This window comes from Amblyomma maculatum, chromosome 6, assembly GCF_055883805.1.
Source record: "Amblyomma maculatum isolate TAMU_Amacu chromosome 6, ASM5588380v1, whole genome shotgun sequence".
In the NCBI taxonomy this organism is placed as follows: domain Eukaryota; kingdom Metazoa; phylum Arthropoda; class Arachnida; order Ixodida; family Ixodidae; genus Amblyomma; species Amblyomma maculatum.
The window spans coordinates 122295121-122308530 of record NC_139349.1 but is presented as its reverse complement, the minus strand read 5'-3'; the positions used below and the strand labels follow the sequence as shown (position 1 = coordinate 122308530).

The 13410-nt window shown below is 44.8% G+C and overlaps 1 protein-coding gene across 1 annotated transcript; it reads right to left on the bottom strand.

Moving 5' to 3' along the window:
- Nucleotides 1-3637: 3637 nt before the first annotated feature.
- On the bottom strand, nt 3638-5029 carry LOC146186691 (uncharacterized). Its single transcript, XM_084608086.1, has one exon. It carries the CDS (start codon nt 4823-4825, stop codon nt 3638-3640), a length of 1188 nt encoding a protein of 395 aa, XP_084464212.1. The 5' UTR covers nt 4826-5029.
- Between the last annotated feature and the right edge of the window lie 8381 nt (nt 5030-13410).

The window sequence follows — 13410 nt, the reverse complement described above, 5'->3', positions numbered from 1 at the left end:
TGGCCATGTCGCGCTACCTCAGCTCTAGGTGTGCAAGAAGGTTATTAACCGCACTCTTCCTTTCGCAGCTTTAGAAGCAAGGTCTGAACACCACTGCGCTTTAAAATCAACGGTGACTGAAAAGTGTTGTCATCAACTCTGACTTGGGCGTAACGACTGTTTAAAAGTATAAAACAGAAAACAGATCTATTTACCTTCAAGACAGGGAAGTGTATTAAAGAATAGTAGCACATGATAAACTGCGTAGTATAACTAGACAATAGGAACTTCGAAGCAGTTGAACGGCTAAGGTAAACAGCTGGTGCTATCTCAGGAACTTTGACAAGGCTGTACGGCAAGTTCAGTATTGAACTTTTGGGAATAATGCAAGAGTATTGGATTCAATAGCCAGACAATAAGCTGCCTGGGTTTTCTGCAGGTTGCACAAAATGCGAGCGATGTTCGAGCAGGGTAAGCAACGTTTCTTATCGGTAGAAATAGTCTTTACAAAATGCTCGCGAAACTTTATTTTCTTTTCCTCCGAATGGGGGTTATTCTTTCCCGTTTCGTCTTTAAACACGACACCTCAATCATACCGAGAGGCTATAACAGATTAACAAGGTAGGGGTTTTGCTTTGATGATTGCGTAGTGGTCCAATGCAGCGGCCAGCTACTCGATGTGTTCGAGCAACCGGGGTGACTAGGTAGCCTCCACACTGAGACCGGTGTATCCGAGTTGGAAAGAACGTGGCCACAGCGTGATGTCCAGAACAAGAAGAGCGTACGTTTATTGAAGCGTGCCGATTATATAGCCCGCAAGTGATAACAGGCAGCTCGCACCGCGCATGTCAGCGGCCGACACGCACCGTCATATACGTGCCTGATACATCTTTTCGCGGGAACAAACAAAAACAGTTGCAGCAACAGGGATTAGTTAAGCGCACTGGTTAAATTCCTCGTCATAGCACAGGCGTTGCGGGGCCCGCCTGTTCCGGGACGACCTCCTTAATACCGGTGGCTGCAAGGCACCCGGAAGCTCGCTTCCCGCTGTATTGGCCGCGCACGGTGGTTCCCCAGCAGTCCTTTGCGGTCCTCCCGAGGCCTGCGATGCGAGGCAGGTACCAGGTGACGAAGGCGAGGCAGGTACCCGGGGGTTGTCGATTGGCCTACTTGTGTCGCCACCATCGTCACTGTCCGTCTCGGCATACCGCTCTCGCGTCTCTACGAGATGTCGTCGGTTACGTCGCAGAACTCGTCCATCTTCCGTTAGAAGCTGGTACGACCTTGGAGCAGGAGCGCCTACGACCCTCGCCTTTCGGTCCCACATTGTAGTTCCTCGCAGCCTTACCACGTCGCCTCGCGAAAGCTTCGGCAACGGTTTGCCCTGCGTTTTCTGGCGATGCTTCTCTACCTTGCTGCGCGGCACTTCTTCAAAGTCGGGAAGGTTGGCTCGCAGGCGTCTTCCTTGCAAAAGTTCCCCCGGGGATCGGCCGTCTTCGAGTGGTGTTGACCGATAGGCCAGCAGGCCTTGCCAGAAATCGTCCCCGGAATCCTGGGTTTTCTTCAAGATGCGTTTGACAACCTGCACACCTTTTTCAGCCAGCCCATTTGACTGAGGATAATGGGGACTCGAAGTCACATGCGTAAAGTCATAGTTTTTTGCAAATACAGCAAACTCGTGGCTCGAACATTGAGGACCATTGTCCGTGCACACTTCTAGTGGCACGCCATATCTTGCGAAGATAGCGCTGAGTGCAGCAATTGTAGCCCTTGCACTAGTGTCCTGAAGTTGCTGCACCTCTGGAAAGTTAGAAAATGCATCGTAAGCAACCAAGTACGAGTCTGCAGCAAAGAAAAAGATGTCCACTCCCACCCGATACCATGCACATCGGGGAGTTGGCCGCATAAGGAGTGGTTCTTTTGCGTGCGCGTAAGCGAATTTCCTGCAGGTTGGACAGCTAGCTGCCAGAGAAACAATCTCACTGTTAAGGCCCGGCCAGAAAACAAGACGACGTGCCCTCTCTTTACATTTTTGCATGCCAAGGTGTCCCGCATGAATTCTAGACAGAATTTTCTTTCGCATGCTCTTTGGTACGACCACTTTGGAGCCTTTAAAAAGTATTCCATTAACCACAGAAAGGTCTTGTGTAAAAGGCTTGAGTTCACCTTCCACTGGTTGTCCCCTTGACAGACTTTGCATCACGGCTTGCAGATAGACGTCGCACGCAGTTTCTCTCTGCAGTTCGCGCTGCGTCGTTGGCGTCACCCTATAACCCAGGGATTCGACTGCGTGAATTTCCACTTCATCCATGCCAGTGTCTTGGCGGCTGCTGCTGCTGCCGCCATCAGCCGTTGATCGTGATAACATATCAGCTAGAACCAAGTTCTTGCCGGGAATGTACTGCAAAGAGAAGTCATACATAAACAAGCGCAAAAAAAATCTTTGCAGTCGAGGTGGCATGTCATCGATTGCCTTTTCCGCAATTGATAAGAGTGGCTTATGGTCAGTTTCTATTAGCAGTTGTCGCCCGTAGACAAACTGATTGAACTTTTCGCAACCAAAGCAAATGCCAAGGGCCTCCTTTTCAATTTGAGCATACCTCTGCTCTGCTTGTGTTAGAACACGGGATGCGTATGCCACGGGTCGCCATTCATCATAATGACGTTGCAGAAGGGCTGCCCCTACCCCGTTCCGCGAAGCGTCGCATGTAATCTTTGTGTCCCTTCGAGCGTCAAAGATTGCGAGCACGGGAGCGGTAGTCAGAACTTGTGTTACGTTTTTCCACTCTTTAGCGTGGTTTTCAGTCCACTGAAAATCGGAGCGACATTTGATGAGATCCCTTAATAACGCCGTTCTTTCCGACAGCCGCGGCACGAACTTCCCAAAATAGTTGAGGACACCCAGCATACGTTGAACATCCGCTTTGCTTGTTGGTTCTGGCATGTCAATCATTGTTTTAACGAGCTGTGTGTTAGGAGATATGCCATTTCCGGTTATTATGTCACCGAGGAACTTTACTTCGGTCACATTGAACTTGCACTTCTGTGCATTGAAAGTCAACCCCGCTTTTTCGACAGCTTTCAGGACAGCTACTAGTCGGTCGTCGTGCTCTTGTCTCGTCGAGCCCCACACCAGAATGTCGTCAATATATACTAGCACGCCTGGCAGCCTGTCCAGAACTTGAGTCATTGTTTGGTGAAACACTTCCGGTGCAGATGATATTCCAAACGGCAACCGCAAAAATCGGTACCTCCCAAAGGGTGACGAGAAAGTACATATCCTTGACGTTTCTTCATCTAGTGGTATCTGGTGGTACCCCGAGTTAGCATCCAAGCAACTGAAGTATTTCGCACCCGCCAACTTAGCTTCCAAGTCTTCGCGTCTCGGGAGGGGGAAATGCTGCCTCTTAACGTGCCGATTGATCTGCCTGGGATCCAAACAAACTCGCAAACCGCCATCTTTTTTCTTGACGACAACCAGTGGACTTACCCAGTCAGTAGGCTCCTTCACTTTCACAATGATGCCAGCTCGTTCCATTCTTTCGAGTTCCTTTTTGAGAGGCTCCTCCAGCGCCAAAGGAACCCGGCGGGCTGGCTGCACGACCGGTACTGCTCCAGGTTCCAGGACCATGTGATATGGCTGCTTCAAGCAACCAAGTCATTCGAAAATATGCCTGAAATTCTTGAGAGAACCTTCTGTAGGAGACTTATTTATAACATTCACGGTACGCTGAACCAGTCCCAAGGTTTCACTGGCGTCCAGTCCAAGTATAGGCTGACGACCGTTTTTCACAATGAAAAGTTTCACTACCGTGTGGGAATTTCCAACGCGAACAGTTTCCGACACTGTCCCAAAGCACGTAATAACGCCGCCGTTATATGCCCATAGTACTGTGCTCGTCGGAGTTAGTGCTCCAGCTGATGGCAGTTTTCGATAGACTGAAAACGGTAAGAGGCTTGCTTGCGCCCCTGTGTCTATTTTGAAGGCAATCTCCTGACCGCCGACTTCAGCATTTACAGTCCACTCATTCGTGCCACATTCAATTCCTACGTCCAGTACGTCAAAGTCGTTCTCCGGAAGTCTGTCGACTCCGCCCACTTCTTTTGACTTCCTACAGCAGATAGCAAAGTGATGAAACCTACCACACACGTAGCACTTTTTACCAAATGCTGGGCATTGCTTCGGTTTGTGCTTGCGATTACACTTTCTACACTGCCATTGCTCCCCGTGGCACTTGGGCTCTTTCTGTGCATGCTGCAAGTCTGTGCGCCTTGAAACAAAATCCACACAACCCTCTTCTTTACGCCACACCTCTTTTTGTTGTGCTACTGATTCTGCAATTTTGCACATCTCCTCCGCTTTTTCCAACGTCAATCCTTTCTCTTGAAGCATCTTCTCTCGTAATCTAGGACTGTTGGTACCAAAGACGATCTGGTCTCTTACCAATGAGTCGTGTAACGTCCCAAAGTTACATTGTGAAGCTTGCTTCTTCAAGTCCCGTAAAAATTTTTCAAATGGCTCTCCTTCCGCTTGGTTCCTCGTGCGAAAAATGTACCGCTCATGCACTTCGTTGCTCACCTCTGTGCAGTAGGCGTCGAACTTTCGTATCAAGGTGCTGTAGTCATCCTTGGTCTCGCCCGACTCGAACTTGAAATTGTTGAACACATCGAGTGCCTCGTCACCGGCGATGCTCAGCAGGAGCGCAGCTTTCGAAGCCTCACTTCTCGGTTGGTCCTTGACTGCCGACGCTTGCAGGAAAATCTCAAATTTCTGCTTGAAACGCTTCCATGATGCCGAGACGTTCCCTGCCAGACGCAGCGGTTCCGGTGCGACAAGCCGTTCCATGCTTCGTCCGCCGTCGGTGTAGCTACATCGTCTCAGCCACTTCTGACACCATGTATCCGAGTTGGAAAGAACGTGGCCACAGCGTGATGTCCAGAACAAGAAGAGCGTACGTTTATTGAAGCGTGCCGATTATATAGCCCGCAAGTGATAACAGGCAGCTCGCACCGCGCATGTCAGCGGCCGACACGCACCGTCATATACGTGCCTGATACAACCGGCAGCAGGAGTTTACTCAGATATGCCTCTATACGGTACAGCCGTTAGAAACGTATCACGACATATCAATCCTCATTCGGAATTTAATGAGAAAGATCGATTCAAGCGATTGAGCGCTTCAGTGAACGCAACACAAGCTGTGTTGTCGATGAACGCAATTATATTACTTCGAAAGGTAGTGGGTACTATACTGCGGAGCTTTTGCACATCTAAGCTTTCCAGATGGCTCTTTTTCTGTCAGCGGCTAAATCTCTTTTGAATACAGTGCTATAGTCGTATAGCCTGTTAGGCCCGCTACTCTGATTCACGCGGTATATATTCAATATATTTTTCGACCTCAGAGAATTCGCTCACACTCACACGCCATAAAAGGTGTCTAAATGACCTTGGAATTTGTTCTAGCCACTGGAAGTGTCCACGAGTACTAAGCACATCTTAGACAGCGGTTCTAAATTTGCAGAAGCTGTGAATTTGAAATAGTAACTGCGCTCAATATCTAAAATCGACATTCAGGAAGCTAACGAGGTGACTCTACAACTTGAAAATTATTACGGCGAAAAGAAGACAACACAAGAAAGAAAAGGACATAACTCGCCCTACAGGCCATCATTCGAAAAAGGTAAGTTTACCCACACTGAAACGACCGCGGGTGAACTTTGTCTCTCTATATTGAGCACTCGATTTCACCTTGGTCATATTTGAGCATGCACTATTCCTGGATGTCCTTGCAAAGCACATGGATGGTCTTCAGTCTCAAAGTACTTTTGTAATTTTACGAAACTTCATAATAATCTTAATTTAGGGTAATATAGACTTAGATAATTTAGGTATTGTAGAAATTTGCTTGATTATTTTGCTAACACTTGTCTAATTACGCCAACGTATTATTACCGTGCTTGCGTAAAGCTCGATATTTTTTGACAGGGAAGAACATTACGTTCGAAAATTTTATGTGACTTCAATTATAACGCTACAGTGAAGTCAGAATTGATCTCAATGCAGCCGTTGCGGGTTTCGAGAAAGCGTGATGTAAATAGTTTTCTTTCGCAATGGCAGAAACTTCGCAAGAGCAATTCCCTAGAATATAAATACCCACCGTTGCAACAGTGTCCATGTGTAAGTGTGTCCATGCTCCTATAAGTGGGAAAAACAAAACGCGATGAGTAAGATTTCAGGAAATGCTGTGCTTCAAGTTTAAGGGTAACACAGGAGAGAATTAGCGGCCCAGTCAGCGGCTCCCTGACTGGACCATAAACCCTGACTGCTCATTGGAGGGTCAAATTCTAAAGCTAAAGCTCAGCTACTTTGGTCATCTGATGAGAAGAGATGAGTCGCTGGAGAAAGATTTGATGTTGGGAAAGGTTGAGGGTCGCCGGAGAAGGGGTAGGCAACGAACGCGATGGTTAGATGGCATCCTCGAGGCACTGCAGATGAAGTTATGTGATGTTAGGAAGATAGTGAGAGACCTTAAAGCGTGGCGTGACATGGTCCATAGGGTCACGAAGAGTCGGACACGACTGAACTGAACTGAACAGCGGCTCCCTTACGGATTCTCGCTTGGCGTTTTGCCCGAACTCACCCCTGCCTGTCGTCACTGGCATGATTCGCACCGTCTTTCTGAGTACATGCGTGAAAGTTTGCGCTGTCAGTCACAGTCTCCCGCCGTCTCAAATGTTTTGCATGCTTGCGAGATGAGCATCTGAGCACTCCAATGTAGGGTTCTTCGGTGCAAACGCGCTGGCCATTTAGGCACCCCGTATCAATGATAAAATTCAGTTTTTGCTTCGAATCTCTATGAATTTAACTATTTATATCATGCTTAAAACAGGACGCGTACTCCCTTATTACTCCCCCCAAAACATCCCGCGCACTTATAATTAGGCATTCGTTAACTACCAGAGTATGTGACAGTTCAAGTGACGTAGATATAAAGATTCCTTAAACAGTCTGTACGAACGCGCCTGCGTAGGCCACAGGTGTAGCTCCTTTCTCTTCATTCAAGGGTTCCGCATTCGATTTCTGTGTAAATTATCTGTAAGTTTCCCTCATTTCACTTCCGCGGCTTCACATGCGGCGACAGATATTTTTCTCCGATACTATTTTCTTTACCCGCCACTGAGGCCATTACGCCTAACTTCAACCTTAAAACATATACTTTAAAACTAGATTGCACTAAACCAGAAGTTACACTTGTATGAGCATAGTGCAAGAAATATGGGTTTTGTGTTTGGTGTAACCGTTATACCTTTTTTCCACTAGACATTTCATTTGACGAAATTGTGCAAATGATCAGAAAGGGAATTCAATCATGATTAAGCTTTTTTTAATACCTGTGATCAGCACTAGTCTAAAACATTCTGTGAATGCGATTGTGGCATTAGATTCATTCATTCATTCATTATTGAGACCAAAGCCTTTCTGTGTTCATGGGCTGCGGAAATGTACGCAATAAATTTTCGTAGAAAATGTGTGCTGTAAATGTTCACACGAACTTGCATTCGAGAAAAAAAAATCAGTCTGCACCAGGAATCGAGACACTGTCGCTTCAATACCCAGCCGAGCGCGGAAATCCCTCAGCCACGATGAACTTTTTTTTTCTTTATTTCCTGGCTTCAACACATCGCTTGTCACCAAACAAAGTCAATAAAAATCACACAAAACGTTATTTACAAACGCTACTTACATATGAAACGCCGCGATCAGGCAGCTGGGCTCATGAGCAAAAGATCACAATTCTCCTTGTCTAGCGTTAGGATCATTGTACTGATTACAACGACGATACAGTCAGTGACGAAGATAATGATGACAGTAGCAATGTAAATAGCAGAACAGTTAGTTGATAATGGTGGTAGTAATTACGCTGATTTGATGATATCAGCGTTGACAACGACGATGCAGTTAGTGCAAATTGTCCTGTAAAGTGGCGTTCGCCATTTTCGAAACCAAAGGAGACTTAAGCGCCCTCCTGTAATATGTGTTTGTGTTTGTGAGCGTTTACTGAATACTTAGTGCATTATTTTGGGGCTGTTGGACTCCTAGAAAGTTTCTGGGCCCACGGTTCAGATAGCATGCGAATTAAAGGCGAAACACAATGAAAGAAAAACATTATTACAATACATAAAGGGTGACTCATGACGTAAAATCAATATATATCAAATAAATAAATAAATATGCATTCATAAGTTTTCTTTACACTGGTCATTAATTTTATGACGTTAAATTCTAAATCAGAGCGAAAGATAGAAGCTTTCGTTATATTTGCTCTTTAAGAAACGAGCGTCTTCCTGGCAGGCGTATACCAGCATGACATCATCATAATTACTTTTGTCTTCTAAAAATACTTTAACGAGTAGTTTTTGTGTTAGTAACATGTTGTCATGAGCTCGAGGATATCATTTGTACACAGCGTGCCCAGTTCATCACGGAAACGCTCGGGTCCCTGTTGATTGACGATGTTTAACGTCACAAGCAACTCAGGCTATGAGAGACATCGTAGGGGTAAATTTCCGAAACTTTTTCCCCCTGGGGTTCTTCAACGTGCACTGATATCTTACAGCACATGGGTGCCTTGCGTTTAGCTTCCATCAAAAAGCGGCCAACGTGGGCGGGGTTTCGATCCCGCATCCTCGGACAGTGTAGTCGAGCGCCTTAACAGCTGAACCACCACGGCGGGGCTCGGGTTCTTAATGCAACCAGCCACGCACGTTTGCGCCTCGGTTTTGTCCTTTAGCCTAAAGAAAGCATTACAGGACAAAGCTCTAGAGCTGTGGCATCCATATTGTTAGTCAAACGCGATTGATGCTGCATTATAACCTCCTGGTCCATCCTTTCTTCCTCGGCTTAATCACCTCTTTCTTCTTCCTCAGCGCGGAGCCACCAAGCGGAGCGAATTTTCTGATTAACAACTCTGCCTCCCCTTCTGCTTTCTATCGGTTTATCAATATACCACTTCGCCTTTGGCTTGTTATTTACAACTGTGCAGGTTGACAAGTCTTTCAATAATTTAAGAAGTCTATCTTTAAGCATATTTCAAGGACGTTGCCTGCTGTGTGTTGCGAATTCTCAGTTAACATGACAGCGAGGTATTTAACGCGATGCACACCGTGCTTACGTGGTCTGGCACGCTTGACAGTCGCGACGCCGACGCCTAGTACCACTACCTGTGCTAAACGGGGAATCCTTAAAATTACTATGGCTCTCTAAGCTGACGCAGTTACGATTTTTATGTAAAATACCTTCTAAGGCTGTCATCACCAGCCTGTCTGCAGCTTTCTCCTTTTATTGGTTTATGCGTGCTCACATATGGTTAAACACGCGCATGCACTCTCATGGTGACCGAAAATAGTTCCATTAATGCGAACCCTAACTCTCGCTCAGCACATGACAAGCATATAGGCCGTTTTCGTGGCAAGGTGGAAGATAGTCTCGAACTGTAGCGCTCACCATTGCTCCTCTTCTCTCGTATGTGTGGACGCGGTGATGACAGCGGGGGCGCCGGGGCATTCAACGCAGAAAGCGCGCGCGCCACGCAAACTTTTGCACACAGAGCGTCTTGAATGGCGAGAAGCTGTTCAGATGATACGGGCGATGCACTATCTCTACAGTCATTTACACTTTGTACACTTTTTTAGATACCCTGTCCCTGCATTGTATTCTTTTTGCCCGTTTCCTTCCTTCCCCTTCCTTATCGTTTCATCTCTGCTGGCCGCCGCTTAGCTGCTAGTAAATGCCTCTGCTAGCAATATCTTTTTATTTAAATTGTAATTGTGATTAAGAAGAGAAAACAACTAAAGAAATTGATTATCAGAAGATAAAGAGAATAATAGCGATTATATACTTGCGGCTCGCGGTACGCTTTTGTAGTTGAAATTATTTCAATCGGACGAAGACGAGCGGCCTCTAAATTTCGAGCACCAACTGAAAATGTTTCCCTTTTGCAGCCTCTCGTGAGAGTTCCGAAGGCTATGTTTTTATAGTAGGGACAAGAAAAACAATATCTGTGCAACAAGCTGCCGTTGGGCAACAAGCGGGTTATAATCCTTGCGGCACAAATTTTAGAGATGCCGTCTAGAGAAGAAAAACTATTTCGGCGCAGTAGTCACATGTGATTTATGAAAGCATGAAAGAACATGCATGTCCCACTTGAATGTCTAATAAATTGGTTGTGAACTTATTATTTAGTGAAACAGTGCTAAAATAGTTTTTTTTTTCTCAAAGCACGCATCTTTTATTCAAGCTCTCATTGCCAATAATAAATGTGAATGTGGTCACGGTAAAAACAGCCATTCCATATAATTATTCCATATATTAATGATATTGTCGTTAACATTCCTGTAAAAATTAGACTTTACGCTGATGACTGTGTTATTTATACAGAAGTGAGAAATGTATCTGATCAACAGCTACTTAATAGTGCGTTACAAACAGTTTTCGCATGGTGTGAAGCATGGCAAATGTCCATTAACTTTGAAAAAACTGTACTAATGAGAATCACTCACAAAAAGAAAGTCTTACCCTTCGATTATTGTATTAACGGCATGACACTAACTGAAGTGGCAGAATATAAATATCTAGGGCTCTGGGTCAGTAACAATCTTAGTTGGAATAAACATGTTGATCTCATAACGTGTAACGCTTTCCGTAAACTCTTTTTCTTCAGACGGGCATTGCGGTTGTCTACCCCATCTGTACGCGTGCTTGCTTACAAATCTATTGTTCTGCCTACCTTAGATTATGCTTCAATCATTTGGGACCCATTCACGCAAACTAACATGAATAAATTGGAGAAAGTTCAAAAGAGGGCGGCACGATACATATATAACAATTACCGGCGTACATCAGTAACACACCTTTTAATTCAAGCTGGCCTTCCGACAATAACTGAGCGAAATCGTTGTGCACGACTTAAATTTCTGTACCAATTAATTAAAAGACACTACAGATCAGAACTCACCGATTTGCTTGTTTTTTCATCCGGATACGCAACCCGACAACGACACCAGCTAACTTTAACTCCTTTTCGCGTTCGAAATAACTGCTTTAAATACTCATTCCTTCCACGAACTATTTCCGATTGGAATAACCTCACTAACAATGAAGTGCTGCAGCCATCACTGACGTTGTTCTCGCAACATATAACCTAGTTTCTTTTTACTGCTTTTGTTATTTCACTGCTGTGTTGTATATGTTTGGTTTTATTATTAATTGTTCAGAAGAGCTTCAACTTGCACTGTAATTATTGTTTATTTTTGCCTGTTTTGTTAAACTACATAGTTTGTATTCCCACCCTGCTAAAATCCCAACACTGGGATTGCAGTATCAATAAATAAATAAATAAATAAAAATAAGCAATCCTTGCGACAAAAATTGGACTTCCTTCCTAAAAGCAACTTTCACTGCTGGCACAAACCAAATCAACCAACTTTCCCGGAGGTCGTTAGGGGACATTATTCCATGGGGCACTATTCCTAAGGATCAATCGACCATTTTCTGTTTCATTTGGCGGACGTCAGCATGACGGCAGCATAAGACGAACGCAGCTAGCGGCCAATCAGAGGCGTTCTAGGAGAGCAGCACCCGCCGCCGAAGATAGTCATCGTCTCTCCCCTCACTCACTTGGCAAACCGATGGCTAAGTCATGCAGGCAAAGCTCAAATGCTACGGACACTTGAACGCTCCCGACTTTGCTACCCAACAACAGGAATCTTAGGTAGAGTAAGTGGATTCGAAGTGGATAATGGATCCTTACAAATAGAACCCCAGTGTAGGTGTGAGAACTCGCGCAGTAGCCGCTCAAGCAGTAAAGAGAGTATATGCATGATCTCTTGGTCCAAAAAATGTAGCGCGATTAGCATCGCTCCTAAAATTGCATGAAGTGGATACGTTCGCTTGCTTTCATGGCTCAAGCTGTTTGTTGCTCGTTTCTGGAAATCGATAAGGGAGAAAAGTAGATGGAAAACAGCCCTACACCATTTGTTTCAATGCTCTCGTGGCCAGTAGTGCGCCACCGCTTCTCTATGCCTCTTAAAAGTTATACACTACCTGTAATAAGGCCTCTAGCCCTCGGGCGACTCGATCAGGCGCGTATATTTTGGTCATTTCTGACCGAATATCTTTAAGGCTACTTTGTCTCAATGAGAATGTCCTTGAGGTAGTTTGAGAACGGAAATATTTCACGGTAAAACAACAAAATTCCGGTGTGCCTAATTGTCTAGTGTTCCGCGGCTGCGACTGCACGTACCAGCACTGCGGTTGTTCTCCGCTTAGATACTAGAGGGCGCCACCTAGACATAATGGCAGCGCCTATGATAAAACGGTCTCTATACACACCTAGCTACCTGGCACATGCGCAGAACAGATATGATGGTGATATATTATATCTTATACACAGCAGTAAACACGTGTCGCACTTCAATACCGACGCAGCAGTATCTCTCTGATAGTGTGAAGTGGTATCAGGTATGGACACCAAAATTACGCGCAAAAGAGAACAGGCCAGACAGATGCAGCCTGCTGGTTCCTGATAGAAATTTGCGCATAAATTTCGCACTGTTTTAAAATTTAATGAATGGGCACTATGTCCACTGATGGCTAAGGTTACCTAAAGACAGCAATCCTACTTTCGTTTTCATGTAGGTTCTGTTTTTATAATGAAATAATCACATTAACAGTTCAGTAAAAAGCCCGACGGCGAATATGCGATGGCGTTGGTTAAGAGCAGTGGTACCTTGCGTGTGTGAAAATGTGATTCTTGAGAAAGGAGTGTAAGACCAGTATGTATTTACATTAGATGTAGAATGACTGAATGAGTCAGTAGTTGAGTTGGTATTGACTTCTAATTAGGAAATGGTGAATAGTTAAGTGCATTTGGTAAAAAATCGGGCAAAATAAAAAAGTACAATGAAAGGAAAGGTAATCGATGTGAAGTTAAGAAAGGAGTACGTACCCGTTGTTTGGGAGGAGCACTTTGTGAGTAAAAATATCAAACGCGGAAAAGCATGCACTGTATCGTAATTCAGTTGTGGGCATAAAGGAAGATCAGATCGCTAATTAGTCACCCTTAATAAGTAAATAAAGCAGAAAAGTGCTTCGAATATAAAAATTCCAAAGGTATTTGAAATGAGGCCTAGTAGCAACCGTAATTAATGAAAAACCATTATTGAAAGTAGTTAAGAATGCTAAAATGCAGTCAAAAACCGGTAATAGAACGGGAGGTAGTGAAGAAATTATGAGCTAAAGCTTATCAGTGACCCCTAATTACAAACAATAAAGACAAATACAGACAGCGAACGCTGCCAAAATGCTTGGAATGTAACAAATACACTGTAATTGAAATAGAGGTACAAAAGGATTAATAGTAATACCTAATT